The 19329-nt window shown below is 30.3% G+C and overlaps 2 protein-coding genes across 2 annotated transcripts; one reads left to right on the top strand and one right to left on the bottom strand.

Annotated features, from left to right (window-relative positions):
- Window positions 1–653: 653 nt before the first annotated feature.
- Window positions 654–4943, top strand: LOC137823732 (inositol diphosphatase DSP4). Its single transcript, XM_068628976.2, has 5 exons — window positions 654–1369; window positions 1573–1666; window positions 3986–4043; window positions 4138–4181; window positions 4288–4943. The coding sequence occupies exons 1-5, from the start codon at window positions 1107–1109 to the stop codon at window positions 4471–4473; spliced, it is 645 nt and encodes a 214-aa protein (XP_068485077.1). The 5' UTR covers window positions 654–1106; the 3' UTR covers window positions 4474–4943.
- Window positions 4944–17071: 12128 nt separating this feature from the next.
- Window positions 17072–18986, bottom strand: EFE (ethylene-forming enzyme). The gene is made up of 4 exons (XM_068628975.2): window positions 18820–18986; window positions 18456–18682; window positions 17880–18213; window positions 17072–17600 (listed from the first exon to the last, which is right to left on the bottom strand). Exons 1-4 carry the CDS (start codon window positions 18922–18924, stop codon window positions 17319–17321), a joined length of 948 nt encoding a protein of 315 aa, XP_068485076.1. The 5' UTR covers window positions 18925–18986; the 3' UTR covers window positions 17072–17318.
- Between the last annotated feature and the right edge of the window lie 343 nt (window positions 18987–19329).

The raw sequence follows: 19329 nt of genomic DNA, 5'->3' as shown, positions 1-19329 counted from the left end.
TTGTATATTTGAATAAGTCGTCAGTTTAGAAAATCAATGTATTTGAGTTTTATTGATCCATTATTTATACGTAGAGTTAAATGTATGTTATAAATTAATATTTTTAAGATAAAGACTGATATTATTGATTACATATTATATATTGAATTAATTCAATTTTACAATAACTACATAAAAAATAAGTCTATTATAATTTTGAAGGATAAAGCTTATATGTAATTTCTTAAGTATTTTAAGGTTATTTTCTAATAAGGATAGGAGTTTTCCGTTTAAATTTTCACGAAGAAAAATTCCAACTCTAATTAAAAAATAAAAGAATCTTTCAGACCTTTTAAACTCAAAATAAAATACTCTAAATTTTTCACTTTCACTCCGAGTATTTAATATTAAGTAATTTTGAGTTAAAATTTGAAATCTATATATAATTACAAAGGTGTTATTTATACTATAATTTGATAACATTAGAATAAGATTAGTTTAGAAGAAGAAAAACTTACCCAAATTAGTCAATATGAACACAAAGTTAAAGAAGCAAGATAAATGATCGGTTAAACTAAGAAACTGCACCCACCCATGATCTTATCTGAAATTATTACACTAATCATGTTTGATAGAAGATAGGTTAGAAAGCAGAAGAAAAAAACCAAAGTCTTAGGATGTTTTTGAATTGTTTATTTCAAAGGAAAGAAAAAAAGAAGAGAGTGTGATATGATGGTGTTGTTAGGGACAATGTGTATATATATGGCTTATTCCTCCCTCTTCCCTTTCACCTCTTCACCTCTTCACCTCTTCACCTCTTCACCTCTTTAACTTCCATCCATTCTTTCTTTCTCTCTTCAGTCAAAAGAAAGGGCTTTGAGCTTGAAGGGGCACCACCAAAGGCCATAATACATTGCCACCACCTTAAGGAATATCCCTTTTGATCCCTTTCTCTGTTACTACTACTACCATTATTATAATATATAAACTCCCTCTCTCACACATACTCTCAATACTAATAGTAATAATAATACTTTCCTTTACACCCTTCTCCCTCCTTCCCTCTCTCTCTCTGTGTCTCTTTATCATCCTAAAACAAACAAATACTACTTCAAACAAACTTTGATATGCAAGTGGCCGCAGAACTTCAACACACCCATCACCACCAAGACACTCCGATGTGCCGCCAAATCCAGCTCACTATAACCGATCACACCCTCTCGCAAACCACTGCTGTTGCTGCGGACGGTGCCTCCGACAAGCTCGACGGGGAGGATCTCTTCATTCCGCCCCTCAACTTCGCCATGGTTGATAATGGCATTTTCCGCTCTGGCTTCCCCGAACCTGCCAACTTCTCCTTCCTCCAAACCCTTGGCCTCCGCTCCATCATGTCTGTCCCCTCATCTCAATCACCCTCTCTATCTTTTTTTTTTCTCTTCTGGCGTTGCTGTTACCATGTGTGTGTGTGTCTGTGTTTGAGTTTGATGATGCTTTTGGGATTGTTTTTGAGTACCCAATTGATGAATTGTTAGTAAAGTCTTCTCCTTGCATGATGTTGCTGATTGTTTGCTTGTTTGATTGGGTGTTTGTTAGATATCTGTGTCCTGAGCCGTATCCGGAGGCCAACATGGAGTTTCTCAAGTCAAATGGGATCAAGCTGTATCATTTTGGGATCGAGGGTCATAAGGTCTCTTTCCTTGGCTTCAACCTTTTTTGTGTTCTACTGATTTCTGACTTGATTTGGGTTTGATTGTTTTATGATTGAGTGACTGTGTATATATAATATTCTATATAAGGAGTTATATCTACAAAACAAGATAACAGACATAAAAACAATCAAGCTTTCTTGGAAGTTAAAATCCGCTTATTCTCTTTTGATTTTTTTTTTTCCGTGAATCAAGTTTAAGTTTTTAACTTATCTGAAAGCAGAGGTGCATGAATTGATTTTAACACGAGAAATTTAATTCATCTTACTGAGTAAGTGCTTCTACAAGAAATTTATCCCTAAGTTCTGAATTTGATTGTGATTGTTCTTCGTCTTTGCAATTTGCACTAAGTTTACAACAAAATGAAAAATTAACAGCTTGCTCTAAGATCAATGGACATCTATCTAACCCAATTGACCTGTCATTCCATTCTCTTGTATATTGCTTAGCATAATTTCTTTCATCTCTCGAGGAGGCATGGCTGTGGATAATTAGTGATCTGATGAACTGTTACCGTTATGTGGATGCTTTGATTTCAAGTACTGTTTAACCAAATGGGTTTATGACAAGCTTGGAAGGAAAAAAGAGGGAACGTAAAGCTGGCTTTTGGGATTATTCCTTCTTCAACTTGTTTACTTGTTATTCCTTTTCTTCCTCCTCCTCCTTCTATTCTATTCCTGCTGGTGTCTTCTGGTGTAACTTTTTGAAATATCCCTAACTTTACAAAGTGCTTTAGGAAAATGTTTGTTTGGAAACTTTTGCTTGCTGAATTTTAATATCGCAGCTTTTCAGGTACCATTATTATATTGTCATGTCAGTTTTGGTCTCATTATTGTTCGGATTAGATCCATTGTTTTTATTTCTTGAGCATATTTATGTGTGAGAGAGACCTCTTCAATCCTCACTAGTATGTGGACAGTGAAAGTATTTATTACCAGCTTTAGAATATGTAAATCACGGTTGAGGGAATCCAAGCTGGCATGTCAAGTCTTTTCCCTGGTTATCTAAAATGATCACAATCATTGTTTTTTCGAGAATAATTAACAGTTGGAGACCATGTATTATACTTGCTGTCTGTATAATGGAACCATTTGAAAACCAAAACTGTTAAAGAAGAACACAGGTTTGCCTTTTTATTATAGTGCAAGTACAAGGTAAAGAACGGGGAAAGAAATTAATAATTATACAGAAGTAGCACCAAAGTCATAAACACCTTGGAAAGATAAGAAGGTAATATCAAGGAAGGGCAAATCTTAAGAGTATATGGAATATTTCATTAGTACATTTGGAGATGGAATTTATGTTACTGGTATATTAGGGCATTTTGTATGTTGCATTTGGATTTGCCAAGTGAGGAGATGTAGAGTGCACTCACAATTCTTGATCAGAAAATCAAGGTTGTGATTATAATTGATTTTAATGTTTGTTATATATCCATTTGATTTTGCCAAATTTTTTAACTGTAGATTATCTAAATACTACACTTCATTTATCTGAAGTGTATTTCCTCATTCTAGAAGAACCAGATCCGTTGAATTAACATAGAGATACTCTACCCTTATTGTTGAGTTCCAGACTCTCTATTCCATGGATTTTGTTTGAATATTAAGTTTTTTGACCGATCTATATGCCAAGGAAAACAAGGGAAAGCAATACTTTTATTAAAGTCATTTTTTATAATGATATCTGACTTGCGTCTCTTTCCTTAATTTTGGAATTGCGTTCGTGCCCTTTACCTATCCTTTTTTGTTTTTGTGTAATATATGACTTGGAGAATGTTCTGATGTCTTCTAATTTTCATGGTTATTCATATCTGACTCCATCAGGGGAAAAGATGATAGTTTGATGAATGGGAATTGAGTGGTGGTATATTCTATTTTTGTTTATTGTGTATGATTTAGGTCTATATAGATAGGTTAGTAATAAAATAAAAGCTTACCTTGGATCCCATAAATAGTTAGGTCAATCAATATTGGTGGTTGATGAACTCATAAAAGGGTTCGATTTTTATACACCATCATTGTAAAAAAATATTACATACACTATCAACTAATAAGAAATAGTTGGTACAATTTTGAAGGTAATTATTGTAAAAGTTACCTTCTATAACAGTTTATAATTAAAGTTGCATAAACCATCTATTCTTCAAATTGTATTTTAACCACGCTCTCTCATCTCTTCCTTTTCTTTGCCAACAAGTTTAGTTGGTAAAAGATGATAACGGAACTTTGATTTTATGTTTTAGCAAGTTTTTGATAATTTGAAATCTTCTTATAACCTTACGAAACTTGTGCATCCAGGAACCTTTTGTGAACATTCCAGAGGACACAATCCGTGAAGCACTGAAAGTTGTCCTTGGTATGATATAGTTCTTTACTGTTACTAATCAAAACTCTGTCTAGTTTCAGCAATTCATTTTACTAGCAATAACTTTTGGTGGTCAATAATGCAGATGTCAGGAATCACCCAGTTATAATTCACTGTAAGCGGGGAAAGGTGAGATCTTTTCTGGATTTTACCCCCCTCTTCTGTAAAATCTACACGTAAGAGTTATTCTTGTTAAAAGTATGTAAACTCTTCCCTTTTTTTTTTCTGTGTGCAGCACCGAACAGGTTGTTTAGTAGGATGCTATAGAAAATTACAGAAGTGGTGCTTGTCATCTGTCTTTGATGAGTACCAGCGCTTTGCAGCCGCCAAAGCAAGAGTTTCAGATCAGAGGTTTGTAGAGTTGTTTGATATTTCCAGCATGAAACATTTGCCTATACCCTTTTCATGTCTGAAGAGGTAACACACCAAGTTATGGTATGCTGAGTTGGGTTTAGTTTCTTTAGTTGGTGAAACTGAACCCCATGTTCTTAGTTTAAATAAATAGGAAAAGGTGATGAACTCCTTCAATGCATTGCAGCGGCAAAGGAATAATCTTCTTCTCCCATTCTTAAAATAAGATAAGAAAATTGTAGGAATAGTAGAGCATTACCTACCAGAATTTGTATGTCTTATTATAATTCTGCCCCATCTCCCTTCTTCCATACTTGGCCCTTAGTGTACCTCACCACTCACCCACCACTCACCCACCACCTTTTTATCATTTGCTTTATCTTCCTTTTTGCTGCTCTACTATTCATCAACATTGAGTTCAGAGAAATTCAAAAAGGCTACAACAATGCCTTGTTTCTCTGCCTAAGATCTTGGTGGGTTGTAAAAGCAGAGAAACTTGTGATATTGTTTTCCTTATTGAGTTGAAAATACTTCAGTTAAGTGTGGTGGTTATTCTTCCGCTAATTGCATGCTGCTGCTGAGGAACTGTTTCTAATTCCATCATACATTTTTTTTTCTACAAATTTTCATTGGATCTTATTTATTTAATGTCTACTATAATGACATGAAGATGCACATTTTTAGCAAGAGAATATGGAAAAAAATAAAGGATAATTTTTTTTTACGAATGTATTAAAATGGGGTGTCAAAATACCAATAAAAAGAAGGGAACTGAATATTTTTCTTAATTGTCTTTTTTAAAGTCGAACATGTTTCTTTTGAAATAGAAGTTCAAAATGAAAATGATGAATAATAATGTTTGAAGTGATATTATAACACGTAATTTGGATCAAGTCAACATATATTACTCTTATTATAATATTATAATAGCTTTTACTGGGGGAGTTTTGTCATGGTAATCGTTGTCTCGATTAAAAAAAAGAAAACAGTTTCGACCATAGCACATTTGCTAAAATTTTGATTTAGCTAGAAATATAAATATATTTACCAAAAATGCTTGAAAGTAGAGAAGTGTTGTTAAAGGAAACTGCCATAATTGTTCAATATTTTTTATACATATTTTTAAGTAGTATTATTTTATAAATAAAATGCATTCTGCATATTATCGTGTTTCGACTAAATGGATTCTCTAATTGTTAATTAAACAATCACAACCCTTTATTTTAGTCTTTTGGTTAGCATAAGCAAACTCAACATAAATTGAGTGGCATATCTTAAAAACTATTAAATAAAAGCTAATTTTAAAAAATTATTAAATAAAAGCTAATTTTAAAAAATTATTATTATATTAATTAAATTAAATATTATTTTAAAGATTAAAAGATTATTAATATTTAAATTAATTCTTATTATTGATAATTAATTTTTAAATTTATATCTAATTAGTTATTAAAATTTTACTAAAATTTTAACTATTAATTATTATTTAGATTTTAATAATTAATTAGATACAAATTTATAAATTATATAATACAAGAAACTAATTTAAATATTAATAATTGTTTAAGATTCTAAAATAATATTTAATTTAGTCAAACTAATTATTTATTATTTTTAAAAAATAGTTTTTATTTAATAATTTTAACTTGAACTTCATTTTCTTTGGATAAAAAAGAAAAATCTTCCACCGTTTAAATGTATTTTTAGCTATTTCCCAGGCGTTATAAGTGTTAGTCTTTTTCATTAACAATTATATATATATTTTAAGAAAATTCATTTATAAAGTTGGATGATAAGTTAGACATGTGCATACTACTATTATAAGGATGAGTTATTCTAATAAATGAAATTTTAATTATTATTCTTGTTATATCCTTCAGTTCCTCTCTTCTCTAATACCAGCAAGAAAACTCTGGGCATCAAACTTGATATCAAAACAAAAGAATTTCGTTCTAATGTAATTTCAGTGCTGCACCTACATCATACAATATAGTAATTCTAATATTATTATTACCATTTAACAAAGTTCACATATTATTAAATTCACATCAATTATTAACGCAATCCAGTTTGCTAAATTCTCAAATATTTTAATGTTGTGAATTCTTCTCTCCATATCTGCAATTAGAAGAACGAAACATAGAAAGTAGTAGATTTGGTTAAGAAAAAAGATGCAAAAATAACCTAAAGGAAGCACATGCAAAAATCTGAAAGGATTTCTTCTTTGGATCTCTTGTTTCCTTTTTATTTTTTTCTGAATTTCTTTATGGCCAATGAACTTATTTTTCTTTCTTGGTACGTAATTTGTTTATAGTTTGGACTGAACGAAGAATTGCTGCAATAATGTGAATGGTTGGTACTTGTGGATTACATATCAATGGCTGAACTGAAATTGCGTGCACTTTGCTGCCAATGTGAAGGAGAGTTTTCTGCGAATTGGTTGGCCAACTACCTCGGACTTCGAACTTTTGAATTCACTTTCACTTTCACATGTTACTTTTTTTCATGTGTTCTTATGATCACTTTCCCAATCAACATAATTAGTGACGGCTTCTCCTAAATTTAGTATTTTAGAAAGTTCTTTTCCTCCCTAATCATCACTAGGTGAATCGTAATCTTAATTTTAGCAACTAACATATAGCTTATATAATTATGCCTAAAATAATTTTCTTTTGTTATAAGATAAACGTTTTTTTTATGAGACTGCAAGTATCTTAAATGAAAGACAAATTCGGCTTCAACTAGGTGACCATTAGTAGGTATGATAAAAAAAAAGTTACCAGAGCATTTAATACAGTTATATAAAAATTTGGAGCAAATTCTTGCAGCAACTTCATCCTTTTTCCTATATTTCCATATATTTTTAAAATTCCAATACTATTATTCTATGGTTTATTCTTTACTTTCAAATGGTATTGGATGACTGTAGCGGTTGATTATGGTGCTCGATAGTGAACGCGTAGTGATTGTAGTAAATTTTACTGTGTTTTTAGAGTTAATTTTGCGTTTGTTTTTATTTTTTTTATTTTTTTTTATATTAGATTGTACAATTTACAACATCACTTAGATTATGTATTTTATATTGTACAATTTTGAAGGTAAATCCAGATTCATAAGTGTCATCTGAATTGTCTAATCCATAACACATTTTGAACGTTGGTGATTGTAGTAAGTTTTGCAGTGTTTTTAGAGTTCATTTTTCGTTTGCTTATTTTTTTCATTTTTTCGTGTATACCAGGTTGTACAATCTATAACACTACTTAGTGTAATATGTATTTCAGATTGTACAATTCCGAAGGTAAACCTGGATCCAGAAATGTCTTATGAATTGTCCAATCTATGTTGGTGGTTGTGGTATGTTTTGCCGTGCTTTTAGAGTTCATTTCTCGTTTGCTTTTTTTTTTCGTGTATACCAAATTGGATAATCTATAACACCACTTAGGGTAATATGTATTTCAGATTGTACAATTTGGAAGGTAAACCCAAATTCAAAAGTGTCTTCTGAATTGTCCAATCCGTAACACATTTTAAACTTACAATCTGGAAGAAAATTATGGATCTAGATTTACCTTCCGAATTGTACAATACATAATACATATAATAGTAAGGGAGTGTTACGAATTGTATCATATGTAATATATTTTTAGATTCAGGAATACCTTATGAATTCTATAATCCGAAATGTATTTTCTTAAAGAAAAAAATATATTTTGGATTGTAGAATCCAGAGGATATTTCCAGATTCTACAGTCCAAGAGGTGTAAATAGAAAAAAAAGTATTTTCATTTTTGTAGAATTCAAAATTTATACTTTTAAGGAAAAAAATGGTCTTTTTGACTGACCTATGGAGGTTCAGTAGAAGTTATGGAGGTTTAGGAAAAAAAACCAAATTTGAACTTAAGACTTGTAGTTAAAATTAGGGGTGGCAATGCGGGCTGGCCTACCCTGCATAAAATTTGCGGGTTGATTTTTTTTAACTCGCCCCGCATAAGGGTTGTCCCGCGGGCGGACCATCCCGCATAAGAATTATTTATTAAAAAAATAATTTTTTAAATAAAAATTTAATTTTTTTCATTTAAATGTATTGGGTAAATGGTCTCATAATATTATTTTCATGAAACATGCATAATAAGATGTTATTAAAATTTTCGAAATGTAAAATATGAGGCTACATAAAGAAAATATGGGGGTGTAGAAAAACAAATTATACATTTTAAAGTTATGCGGGCCAACCCGCCCCGTCCCGCACTTGGCCCACATGGACTGCGGGTTATGCGGGCCAGCCCGCACGGTCCGCCCCACTTTGTCACCCCTAGTTAAAATGGACTATCCTCTCAAATCTTTTCTATTGGGTTGTTGTTTCTTGTTGCACCCCATCCTTCTTCTTCCTGCACCCCATTATTTTTTGAGATACTAAATTGCCCTTCATATTTTATTTCAAAACACAGCTTCCATGGGTTGCAGGTGGAATTGTGGAGGTTGTTACAACAAAGTTTGAGCTTGGAAGAGGTACGGTGAAGTTGTTGGTATGTTGAGAAGGTTTCGTTGATGATTAGGGTGGCGTGAGTATTTTCGAAAATCAGGTTTCTAAGAATAAGTTATGGAATTGATATTTCAAAATTGAAAATCCGTAAGCCAAAAAACTCATTCTGGAATGTGGTCTTCTGGAATGGAAAGTTGTTTTTCAGAATGGGATTTTCAGAAGAAAAAAAAATATCATTCTAAAATAGATGCTCTGTAATGCAAAGTTATTTTCTTTGGGCTGTATACATATGGACCTCAGTTTTTTTAATTCCTTTTTCTCTCTAACACGTTGCAACTTGCAACTTTCTTTCTCTTTTCAGGAATATCAATAAAGACTTATTAAAATAATTCCAAAGCAAATAATAAAACAGTATTCTTAATCCTAATATTAGATATTTGAAAATTAATAATTAGGATTAGTTAACCATAATCATAAACTTATAATATGACTATTTTACCCGAGTCTACGCCTTAACCGCCCTAAATCATGTCATTTTTAGCTTAATTTACTTAGATTAATTAAAGAACTTCAAGCTTTTGGATGAAATAAAGCTTGGATTAAGGAATTATCCAATCAAAGGGCAAGGGTGCATTCAGATATGTAAATTGTTAAGCTCTCCACTTGCTTAGTTTGGGCATTAATTTTTTCAATGGTATTCAAAATTTTCATTTAAATGTTTAGCTCAAATATCTATAAATTTGTGATTATACAGTACTTAAAAATCAATTCCCAAAATTGATATTATAACTCTGCATTAATTGACATGAGTGATGCATTTATCAGTGACAGATATGGTTGGTGCATTTGTCATTGATTGTTATCATCATCAGTTAAGGTTTAAAAGAAAAAACAAATAGTTTCAAGAATAGATAACAAAGAAGATAAAGTGTTATATTATATTTATAAATTGCCAATACTTATGCAAATAATATATTTTCGGTTCATATCATGTAACATTATTTGGAAGGTTGCTCTTCTTCTTTCCCATTGTTCTTATTTCATCTCAATCCTATTATTATATTTGTTGCACGATAAAAGCCATTGGCTTATGGAATACCATTATTTGTTCTTTTAAGAATGTATCTTGATTTCCATTTGCTAAATTAGAAATAAAGATAAATTATTACCTCTTATAATTATTTCTTTAATGTAATATGCTTCTTTGAAGGGAAGAAAAAAAATACGGAGAGTAACTTAAGAGCAATTTATCGATAAAAATGACCCTTTAACGTGAATCTTATAAACTATGAAGTTTGGACACTCCTCTTAAATGTCGTGTTTGTGCCGAATACACGTATGAGACACGATACTTGTAGGATACTTATCGGTTAAGTGTCCAATTCAAAAAATATTTGTTTGATTTCTGACAATTCTAACATAATTTTAAAAAGAATAAATATATTAATTTTTAAAAACTCAAATTTATTGTATAAATTTTTATTATGATTATAAAAATAAGGAACAAATCTTTTCGAACCAACCATAAAAATATCTTTATGCTAAAAAAAACTGAAACATACTTAATACACATAAATTTTTATTGTCAATTTATATAATTCATAATTATATAATATATAGATATATGTCCTCGTATCCTACATTTTAAAAATAAATTATACGTATTTCTATGTTTGTGTCGTATCAATATTCGTGTCAGTATTTGTGTTACATAGCTTATAAATATGAGTCCCTTAAAATTCGAAGTTTTAAACAATCCTCTTTAATCTTAATCAACACACATTAAATATTGTATTCTTTTAAATAATTCTATAAGTAATTCACATTTATCTTTCCTTAGTACAAGTATTTTTTTTTCTTCTAAAGTTGGACTTTATTAAATTTAACTTAATCTTATAAAATCGGTTTATAAGATGAGGTTACATCCACTTATATACTATGAAATATTCTTATATTTATTCGATGTGAAATCTCTAACATACTCTCTCACGCTGAGACTGTCAACTCGTGCGTGAGACTATATAATAGGTGGTCCGATAGTAGATGGTCTAATAAGTCCAACAAACTCTCACTATGATAGACTTTAAATGACTTTGATACTTGAGAAATAAACTTTAAACTTAATTTAACTTTATAAAACTGATTTATAAGATAAGATTTGCACTCACTTATATACTATAAAATGTTCTTATCTCTCATTGAGGTGGGATGTCCCACCTCTTCTCCTTAAATACCCAATAATACTCAATTTTCTCATTAAATACCAATAAGACTCAATGACAGAGGCTATATTTTAAAGTATATATTATCTTGTGATGGAATATTTGAGTAGCTATGCATGGTTGGCAAAGAGCTGGTTTTGTTATCGTTTGGGAAACATAGTCCTTAGAACATCATTTATTGGTTCTAGTCATAAGTGGTGCTTAATTTGTAACAGAGGAACACGACATTCAAAGTATGGAATCATTGATGAGTGAAACTCTCATAATCATATGCTAGTCATCATATGTTAGAGTAGCAAGTAGAATATATTTTAGAATATCTACACACACACATATATATATATATATATATATAACTTTTTCTAGAATTTAATATTTTTTAATTAATTCATTTTTATTAAAATATATTAATTTAATTTCCTCCTTTAAATTGATAAAAAACTGTTAAAAAAAATAAAAATGTGGTAATATATATTGTTGATATAATACATGATTTTGGATGTTACTTGTTACATTTTGACTTTCTCTTCGTTTAGTCAATTTAAAGATAAAAAAATGAAAAATAAAATAAACTATTAAGAATGTATATTACTATATATTTTCATATTTGTATAAATTGAATGAATTATTTGCATGCGAAAGAAAATATAATTTGAATATGTAAAAATATGCTAGAATTTTTATATTTGCATGTTTCAAATTTATGATATATAGTTTACTGTAAATAATAAGTTTAAGGTGATAAAATATTTTTTTATAAATTTATATTGAAAATTAATATGATGAATATTATAATTTGTTGAAGCTATCTATTAAATATTTATCATAACCTACACTTTTAATATAGTTTCCGAATTTATTTTACAATATATAAAGTTGTTTTAAGGATAAAAGCGAAAGATATGAAGAAATAAGTTGTAGTTTCAAGTCTTCTATTAACAAAAAATATGTATTAATAATAATATTTTTAGTTAAAAAATAATTATCCAGAGTCGTAATTTTTTTATGTAATTCTTTACCATGAAATAACCATGTTTTTAAATTTCATTTAAACTGTATTATTATTTTTTAAATTTTATAGTCATCTCAACAATTAATTATCTTCATGAAAACAGTATCATTCTAAATAAAATGGTTTTTGTTCTTTCTTTGTGATATTTTTATTTATTTTACATGCACTATTTAAAAATTAACATGCTATCGGTGTAAATTACTTATCGTATAAATATTAATTTCGATATTTCGTCTAGCTTAAATTTTTTATTATTTTAAGATTTTTATTTTATATCGTCAACTTGTATAAATCATTTGTTAAGTCCACATTCTTTCAACTCGTTGATATTTATTTATTGTTCACAAATGTCTATTTTGTTATACATATCTAAACTCTATGATGTTGATACCATCGCTTAAACAAATGGAACTAACATAGAAGAGGACAAGAGATCCAAAAACATATTTGGTTTTAGAAGAGAGACTCTAATAAAAAATTTCTACTTTTACATATATGTTAAATTTAATTAGTTTAATCATTAGGTTACATTATATTATAGTTATGAAGTGTGAGTTAATTATTAAAATTACATAACTTTAACAAATTTAATGATAATATTATATCAAAGGTGTCATTTGTCCATGACACTCAAAGTGAATAATATCTTTAGATTCAAAGTGATTTAAGAAATAAAAAAAGTTATTGATTAAAAAGAATATGGTCCCCAATAATAATTTGCATCCTTGATTATAACTGTACCAAACAACGATTCATGCATATTATATAGAATATAGGAAGTGGTCCAAATAAACTCCCAAAATGTGAGGACAAAATTATAAATTAGATGCAAAAGGACCACTTGTGGATCTAACAGACTGTATTCGAGCAAATGCGAGGTAGACTACATGGCCCAAAAAAGAATAGATAATTGTACGTGGGCCCAAACTCAATTCAACTGTAGACAAGTCAAAGTGTTAAGGTTTATTTATGAATACTAAACCTTTTATAAAAGGCTGCTTTATATGAGTCATGATCAATGATGCCCTAACCATAGAGATAAGGATAATGATCAAGTTTCTGAGGTTCAACCAAAATCAAATTGCATGAACTAAGAATCAAAATCCAAGACACTTTAACAGATTAAAAAAATAGTTTCATGGTCATGGATTCAAGTTTGTATGATTGTGTGATGTGTGTTGCTTTTTGAAAAACTGTACCAATATTTTTAAAATTGTAATTTGAATATATACTTTGAACTGTTATGAGTTTTGCATGAGATGTGATATTTGATGCTGCATTAGTTTGTTTATTTCATCATTATTTTTAATTCTTTTTCAAAAGCTGAAAACCAATCAAATCCAACCTAAAATAAAAAAATTAAATGGATTGGATTTGATCTCAAAATCAAACCTACTGGGTGATAAGATTAACCAACAAACTGAATGATTGAACTAAAAATTACTTTTTCCTTCAAAGTTGATCTAATTCACTTTGTGAAAACTTATATATATATAAGTATACATTTTAAGTAAGAAGAACATGAAACTATACATTTCTTAATCACCATTTTGCAGGTTTTACACTCTTTTAAAGAACAGATAGTATTACGTTGGGGAAGGGTGATATAAACATAAAGGACAAAAAAAAATGATAAATAATATATGTACTGAATCTATATTATATACTAAACTTTTCATTTTTAAAATATTTTAGAAATTATGTGAAAGATGGATTTGGATTTGATTGGTTGATTGTAACTTTATTTTTTATAATATATGCCTATCAAACTAATAAAAAAAAGGACATATGAATAGTGCAGAGATAATTCCTAAAAAGGAATGTAACTATTATTAAAAAAAATAAAAAAAAAGTCTAAGTTTTATTTGTAGAAGTAGTTTATTTATGGAAAAAATGCATCAACTTTTGGAAGAAACAATAATAAAAGATATTAAAAGATGTGATAATTAAGGAGTTTGTCCTTACATGCATGTTATAAAAAGTTGTTTTGATTTTTGTTGGGTTGTGTCTTTTAAATGGCGGAAAGGGTATGACACTATAGATTGATACCTAGCAGAAGCAATGAAGGAAAACTTAGAAACCATGAAAATGGTTCCCTAAAAGATTCATATAATTAGATGTTGGAAGTGTAAAAATGTATGCATAATGCATGTTAGGGTTACGTGTTTGAGTGTCTATGTCTGTTTTGGCTGAGACATTTCCTTGCTAATATATGATTATGTGGAGATAAGAGGTTTCACCCAATAGTGCTAACTACCTTTCAGCTTTTAGAGAGTGTATGCTATAAAAGGTGGTTCTCCACTCTCCCAAGTTGAATACTTACGTGGATGTCAAGCTTTTGTGGCTTAAAACAAATTGAGTTGAGTCAATTATTGTGACTCATCCATCGTTAATTTTGTGGAATCATTTTTATCATTTCCTTTTTTTGTTGATGTGATGTTGCGTTACGTCGTACCTGTATTCATCAATATATTCAATCTCTATGTTCTACTTCTAGTCTCTTCTTTAACATTGTGTTTAACATTATTACATCTTCACCCTCATTATTGTCTCTTCACCTAATCTTATTATGTGTAATTCACTTTCGTTATTATTTCTATAAATAAAAACTTATCAATTACATGTCATGGAAATTTATCAAACTCATCGATCTATGATCATCTTTATATCTGTATTCTAAATTTAAATTAATCATATTTACAAAAAATATATAAAAGTGTTTGAAATTGGTAGTTAAGTGGATTTTTTTTTTTAATTTTACTTTCCATGTAAAGTGGAATGATGAAAAACCGTCTAGAGAGTGTACATGACAAGAATAAATCTATTAATAATAAATAAGGGATATTTTAGGAATATTTAAATCTTATTACAAAAATTATCTCCATAACAAAAAAAAAACAACAAAGATAAACAAAAATGGAACTATATGACTGACAACATAAATTCCACTCGTTAGATACATAAAATTCTAGCATCATAAACATGGAAAAATTGGGAGATATTTCTTCGGGGAAATACAATATCTCCTCCATAATAAGAGTTGTGATTGAGCATAGTTCTCCATACTTATATTCTACTATACGTAATTTGTTTGATCCTTACTTTTCTTCATATATCAACACTAAATGTTGTTTCATTCCAAAGAACAAAAATGGTAGTACACCAATATAGTTGTGCAAATATCTTTCATAGCCTCCTCTGCAACCATGTCAACTTTATTGATTGTACCAGCCTCAACATGCACAATCATATTGTAACAACTAATGTTCAAACCATGACATAACATAAGAGAGCAACTACTATTCAAACCATGACATAACATAAAAGAGCAAGTTCCAATAAATAACTTAAGATTAAATTCATGTTTCAACCCTCATCCTAGACCCTAAACCCTCACCAGAGTCGTGTCCTACAAATCTGGTGCAGAATCTCTACTATTATTATATCCCATATTCTATTTCTGCTCATTAACTCCTAATTTTTATTTTTGCACCATAGACTAAGAATAAATCTAGTAATTGTAATACTTTCCTACTTAGGTTAGATAAGATACTAAATCTCAGGTGGAATAAAGTGTATGTAATAATATGTTTAATTCGTATAAAGAAAATTACAGTTTAATTAATAAATAAGATGTATAAATTATTATAACTTTTTTTAACACATGTACAATATTTATAAATGAAAATACAATTTCATAGTTGTTGAGACAAAATGATGAGAGACGAGAAAGAAGATGACGAAAATAATGATGAGAAGAAGAAAATTATAGATATTGGGTAGAAGCATATATGTGCAAAGATGTTAAAATAAGTAGATGGAATAAATTTTAATTTGGATTATAATAAATTATACAAGACTAATTTATTAATTTATTTTCATTCTAATTAATATGACACTTGGGAAAGTTGTTCAAAAGCTTGCTCACAAATGGAAAACTTTGTTCAATACAAAAACTCGTGATACTGATACTTGTTCGGCCAAATTGGGAAAATGAATAAAAATGGAAATTGTTGATACACGAAACTAATTATTTAGTACGGAAAAAAAGTTGAGGAGAGTAAACAAAATAAAAAAAGACAATGTGAGAAAAATAGTTGAATAACTAAACAGTACAAATATCAAACAATATTTAAAATATATTTTTGAACATTTAAAAAAATTAAGAAAGTTTTAAATATAAAATACTAATAAGAGTATATATTAAAATTTGAAACCGATAATAATGGATGAGTTTGTGGGATTTACTTTTGAATGGGTTTGATAAACAGATGAATTAATTTTCACCCCTAACTACATATGAGGAGTTGGTTTACATGTTGAGATATGTTTTAAAGAATTAAGAATGATTTAAACAGTTTTTAATAACACATAACGTCTTAAAATTAAAATGATTATAATTAATTGGTCAAACATTGAACACTGGGAGCTTTATGCATGTCTTTATGGAGTCATTTACCATATTTCCTTTCTTGGCCTGATGACAATATATAATGACCAGATTTATGGTCTAATTGTTTATTTACTGTTAAGAAAACAAAAGGTTTTAATTAGAAAGTAATGTGACAACAACCTAATTTTTTTTGTTTTGTTTAAATTTGATCATTGCTTAATGTACTACCTTAGAAATGAATATCTTGATTTGGTTGCATCCACATCCTTTGGCCTACACATTGTTTCAAGAAAGTGTGTTTGACGGCATTGTCTTCCCCTAGCATCATGGTGCCATTAACGTTGTCGTGCATTCAACATCACTGAGACATTGTCACTGTGGTCCAAAACCCAACTTGCTAAATTGGACGCATATGAAGCCGAGAAAAGCAAGAAAGAAAGGGTAGAATAATGCATAATATAGCTAAGAGCCCATAAATGTTTTTGCTAACCAAGTAGTTATGTTTTTGTTATGAAGTTTGATGTTTTTGTTGACCATTTTGCCGTGTAACACACTCACTTCAACCATAGTAACAAAAGTTATGTTCGTATTAAAACTGAGAAAATTCTTTCAGGAATTCCAACACACTAGTACGAATTACAATACACAATAAAGGAACACTGTCTTACATTAGTAGTTTAAATCCAAACATGCACTACGATGATAGTTTATTATTGCTATTGTAATATTGTTTTGGAAAACACGTGCATAAGCTCCTTTGCTCGGTTCTCCCAAGGCATACAGGTGGTGGAGATGGTGAAAATATTTAAGCAGTTGCAATTGGATCAAAATTTGATTCTTTAAAGGCTTCAAATCTTGGCTCCTTGGCCTGGAACTTCAGATCAGCATAGAGCTTCATGTAGTCCTCAAACACAAATTTTGGGTAGAGCTGGGCTTTCTCCTCTGCCTCTTTCTCCAACAATTCTGGAGCAGGGTAGATGACAGCATCGCTGCCAGGGTTGTAGAATGAGGCTATGGACATTCTGGTCCCATCAGTTTGTGCTATCACACGGTGCTCCACACTCTTGTACTTACCATTGGTGATCACCTGTTTTTTTAACCAAGTAGAGTTAGATATCACTAATTTTGTCGCATCTCACTTGTTTGTAGAAATGTCTAGTTTATCTATATATACATATATATGTATATGTATATATGCATATGAATATGTAGATTAAAGTCCACCAATTAAAAGTTTTTAAAGTAATTATGACCAAAAAATGATATTTTTGATTGCTTGATAATCTATGATAAGATGAAAGTGGAAAAAGCATTTGCATTATTACTGTATACTAATTAAGTTCACATATTAGTAGGAAAAGTTTACCTCAAGCTGATCACCAATGTTAACAACAATGGAGTGGCGCATAGGGGGTACATCGACCCACTGGTCATCTTTGAGCAGCTGTAAGCCACTGACCTTGTCATCCTGGAAGAGAAGGATGATCCCACCGGCATCGGTGTGGGCACGAAGACCCTTCACCAACTCTGGGTTGGGGCATGGAGGGTAGTTGGCAACCTTGGTGCCAAAAGTTGGTCCTCTTGATCCATAGAAGGCTTTCTTGAGGTACCCTTTCTCTAGACCAAGATTCTCACACAACAAGTCCAGCAGCTGTTCTGCTAGTTTTTCTAACCTCAAAGCAAAATCCTTCATCACCTTCCTGCACTATTACTTCATGTTAGAGTCTAGTGAAAGAGATATGTACAGTTTCAATTTGGAAATGCACAGGTCCATCTTGTTTATTTTTTGGTTTTTGAAATCATTATTAGGTGATGTGTGGATACTCAAAAATAAATAATGCAGCAGAAGTAATATAGGTGGAGTAATTTTCAATCTTTGGGACAATATCATATGTTTTCCTCATGCAATGTGTAATGTTATATATGTTTGTTGCACTGTAACCTGTATTCATCAACGAGATCAGGGACCTCTGATATGTTTGATTCAGGGAGGTGACGCAAGTGGAAGGTGCTCTCCCAGTCCATATCCTTGACCTCAGTTTGGATGGCCTCTAGACCTTTGCTTGCCATTGATTCCTTGAACCTTTCTTCCATACATTTCTCGTAGTGCTCTTTAGTCAACCTCTCCACAGTGTCCAATAGGTCATGGGGTATGCCATGATCCACCAACTATATACATAATTTTGAAAGCCAAGAGTAAGAAAAGACATTAAGTACCAAGAAAATGGGAAGAAATAACTAGGACATATATTTGGAGGGCAATGTAGAAATGAATTAGGAAAGACAAGCATGGGTTCTTGAGGTACCTCAAAGAATCCCCAGTTTTCACAAGCATCTTTTATTTTCTCCATGATGTCTTTTCTCTCCTCACCATTGAGCTTCTCAAAGTTGATCACTGGGAAGTTACTCATTTTTTAAACTCAACACTCGTTTTCTTTCTTTCTTTCTATCTGCCTCTTCTCTATTGCTCTATGTAGATTTGAGTTTGCAGGGTGGTACTTATAGAGCTTTAAGATATAAGACCAACCACAAAAAAAGGAAAAAAGAACGTCCCTAAATAATAGAGAAAATATGTTATAATTTGCTTTCTTTCCACCCTTTGTTTTTATCTATGCTTTAGCCTTTAGCAGAGTACAGATCACATAGCAAACGTTTCTTTTGGTTCCGTAGTTCAATTGTCTTGCCACTTTGGTGTAGTTGGACCCCACTTGGTGGCTGATTTCTTCTCTTGACAATTTGACCAGAAAAAGAGAAACTGCCACCACCTCCAATAAACCCTCAAATTTACTTGACCTTTATTTCTGGGTCACAAGAAG

The sequence above is a fragment of the Phaseolus vulgaris genome, chromosome 8, assembly GCF_051622355.1.
Source record: "Phaseolus vulgaris cultivar YP4 chromosome 8, ASM5162235v1, whole genome shotgun sequence".
NCBI lineage: Eukaryota > Viridiplantae > Streptophyta > Magnoliopsida > Fabales > Fabaceae > Phaseolus > Phaseolus vulgaris.
This window is presented reverse-complemented; position numbering and strand designations above follow the sequence as displayed.

Excerpts from the sequence above, each read along its gene's own strand:
- LOC137823732 (XM_068628976.2), top strand. The coding sequence starts at position 1,107 with ATGCAAGTGGCCGCAGAACTTCAACACACCCATCACCACCAAGACACT. Across the intron at positions 1,370-1,572 it reads CTTGGCCTCCGCTCCATCAT|ATATCTGTGTCCTGAGCCGT; the intron begins GTCTGTCCCCTC and ends GGTGTTTGTTAG. Across the intron at positions 4,044-4,137 it reads AGCACTGAAAGTTGTCCTTG|ATGTCAGGAATCACCCAGTT; the intron begins GTATGATATAGT and ends TCAATAATGCAG.
- EFE (XM_068628975.2), bottom strand. The coding sequence starts at position 18,924 with ATGAGTAACTTCCCAGTGATCAACTTTGAGAAGCTCAATGGTGAGGAG. Across the intron at positions 18,683-18,819 it reads AAAACTGGGGATTCTTTGAG|TTGGTGGATCATGGCATACC; the intron begins GTACCTCAAGAA and ends TTATGTATATAG. Across the intron at positions 18,214-18,455 it reads GATCTCGTTGATGAATACAG|GAAGGTGATGAAGGATTTTG; the intron begins GTTACAGTGCAA and ends GTAATAGTGCAG.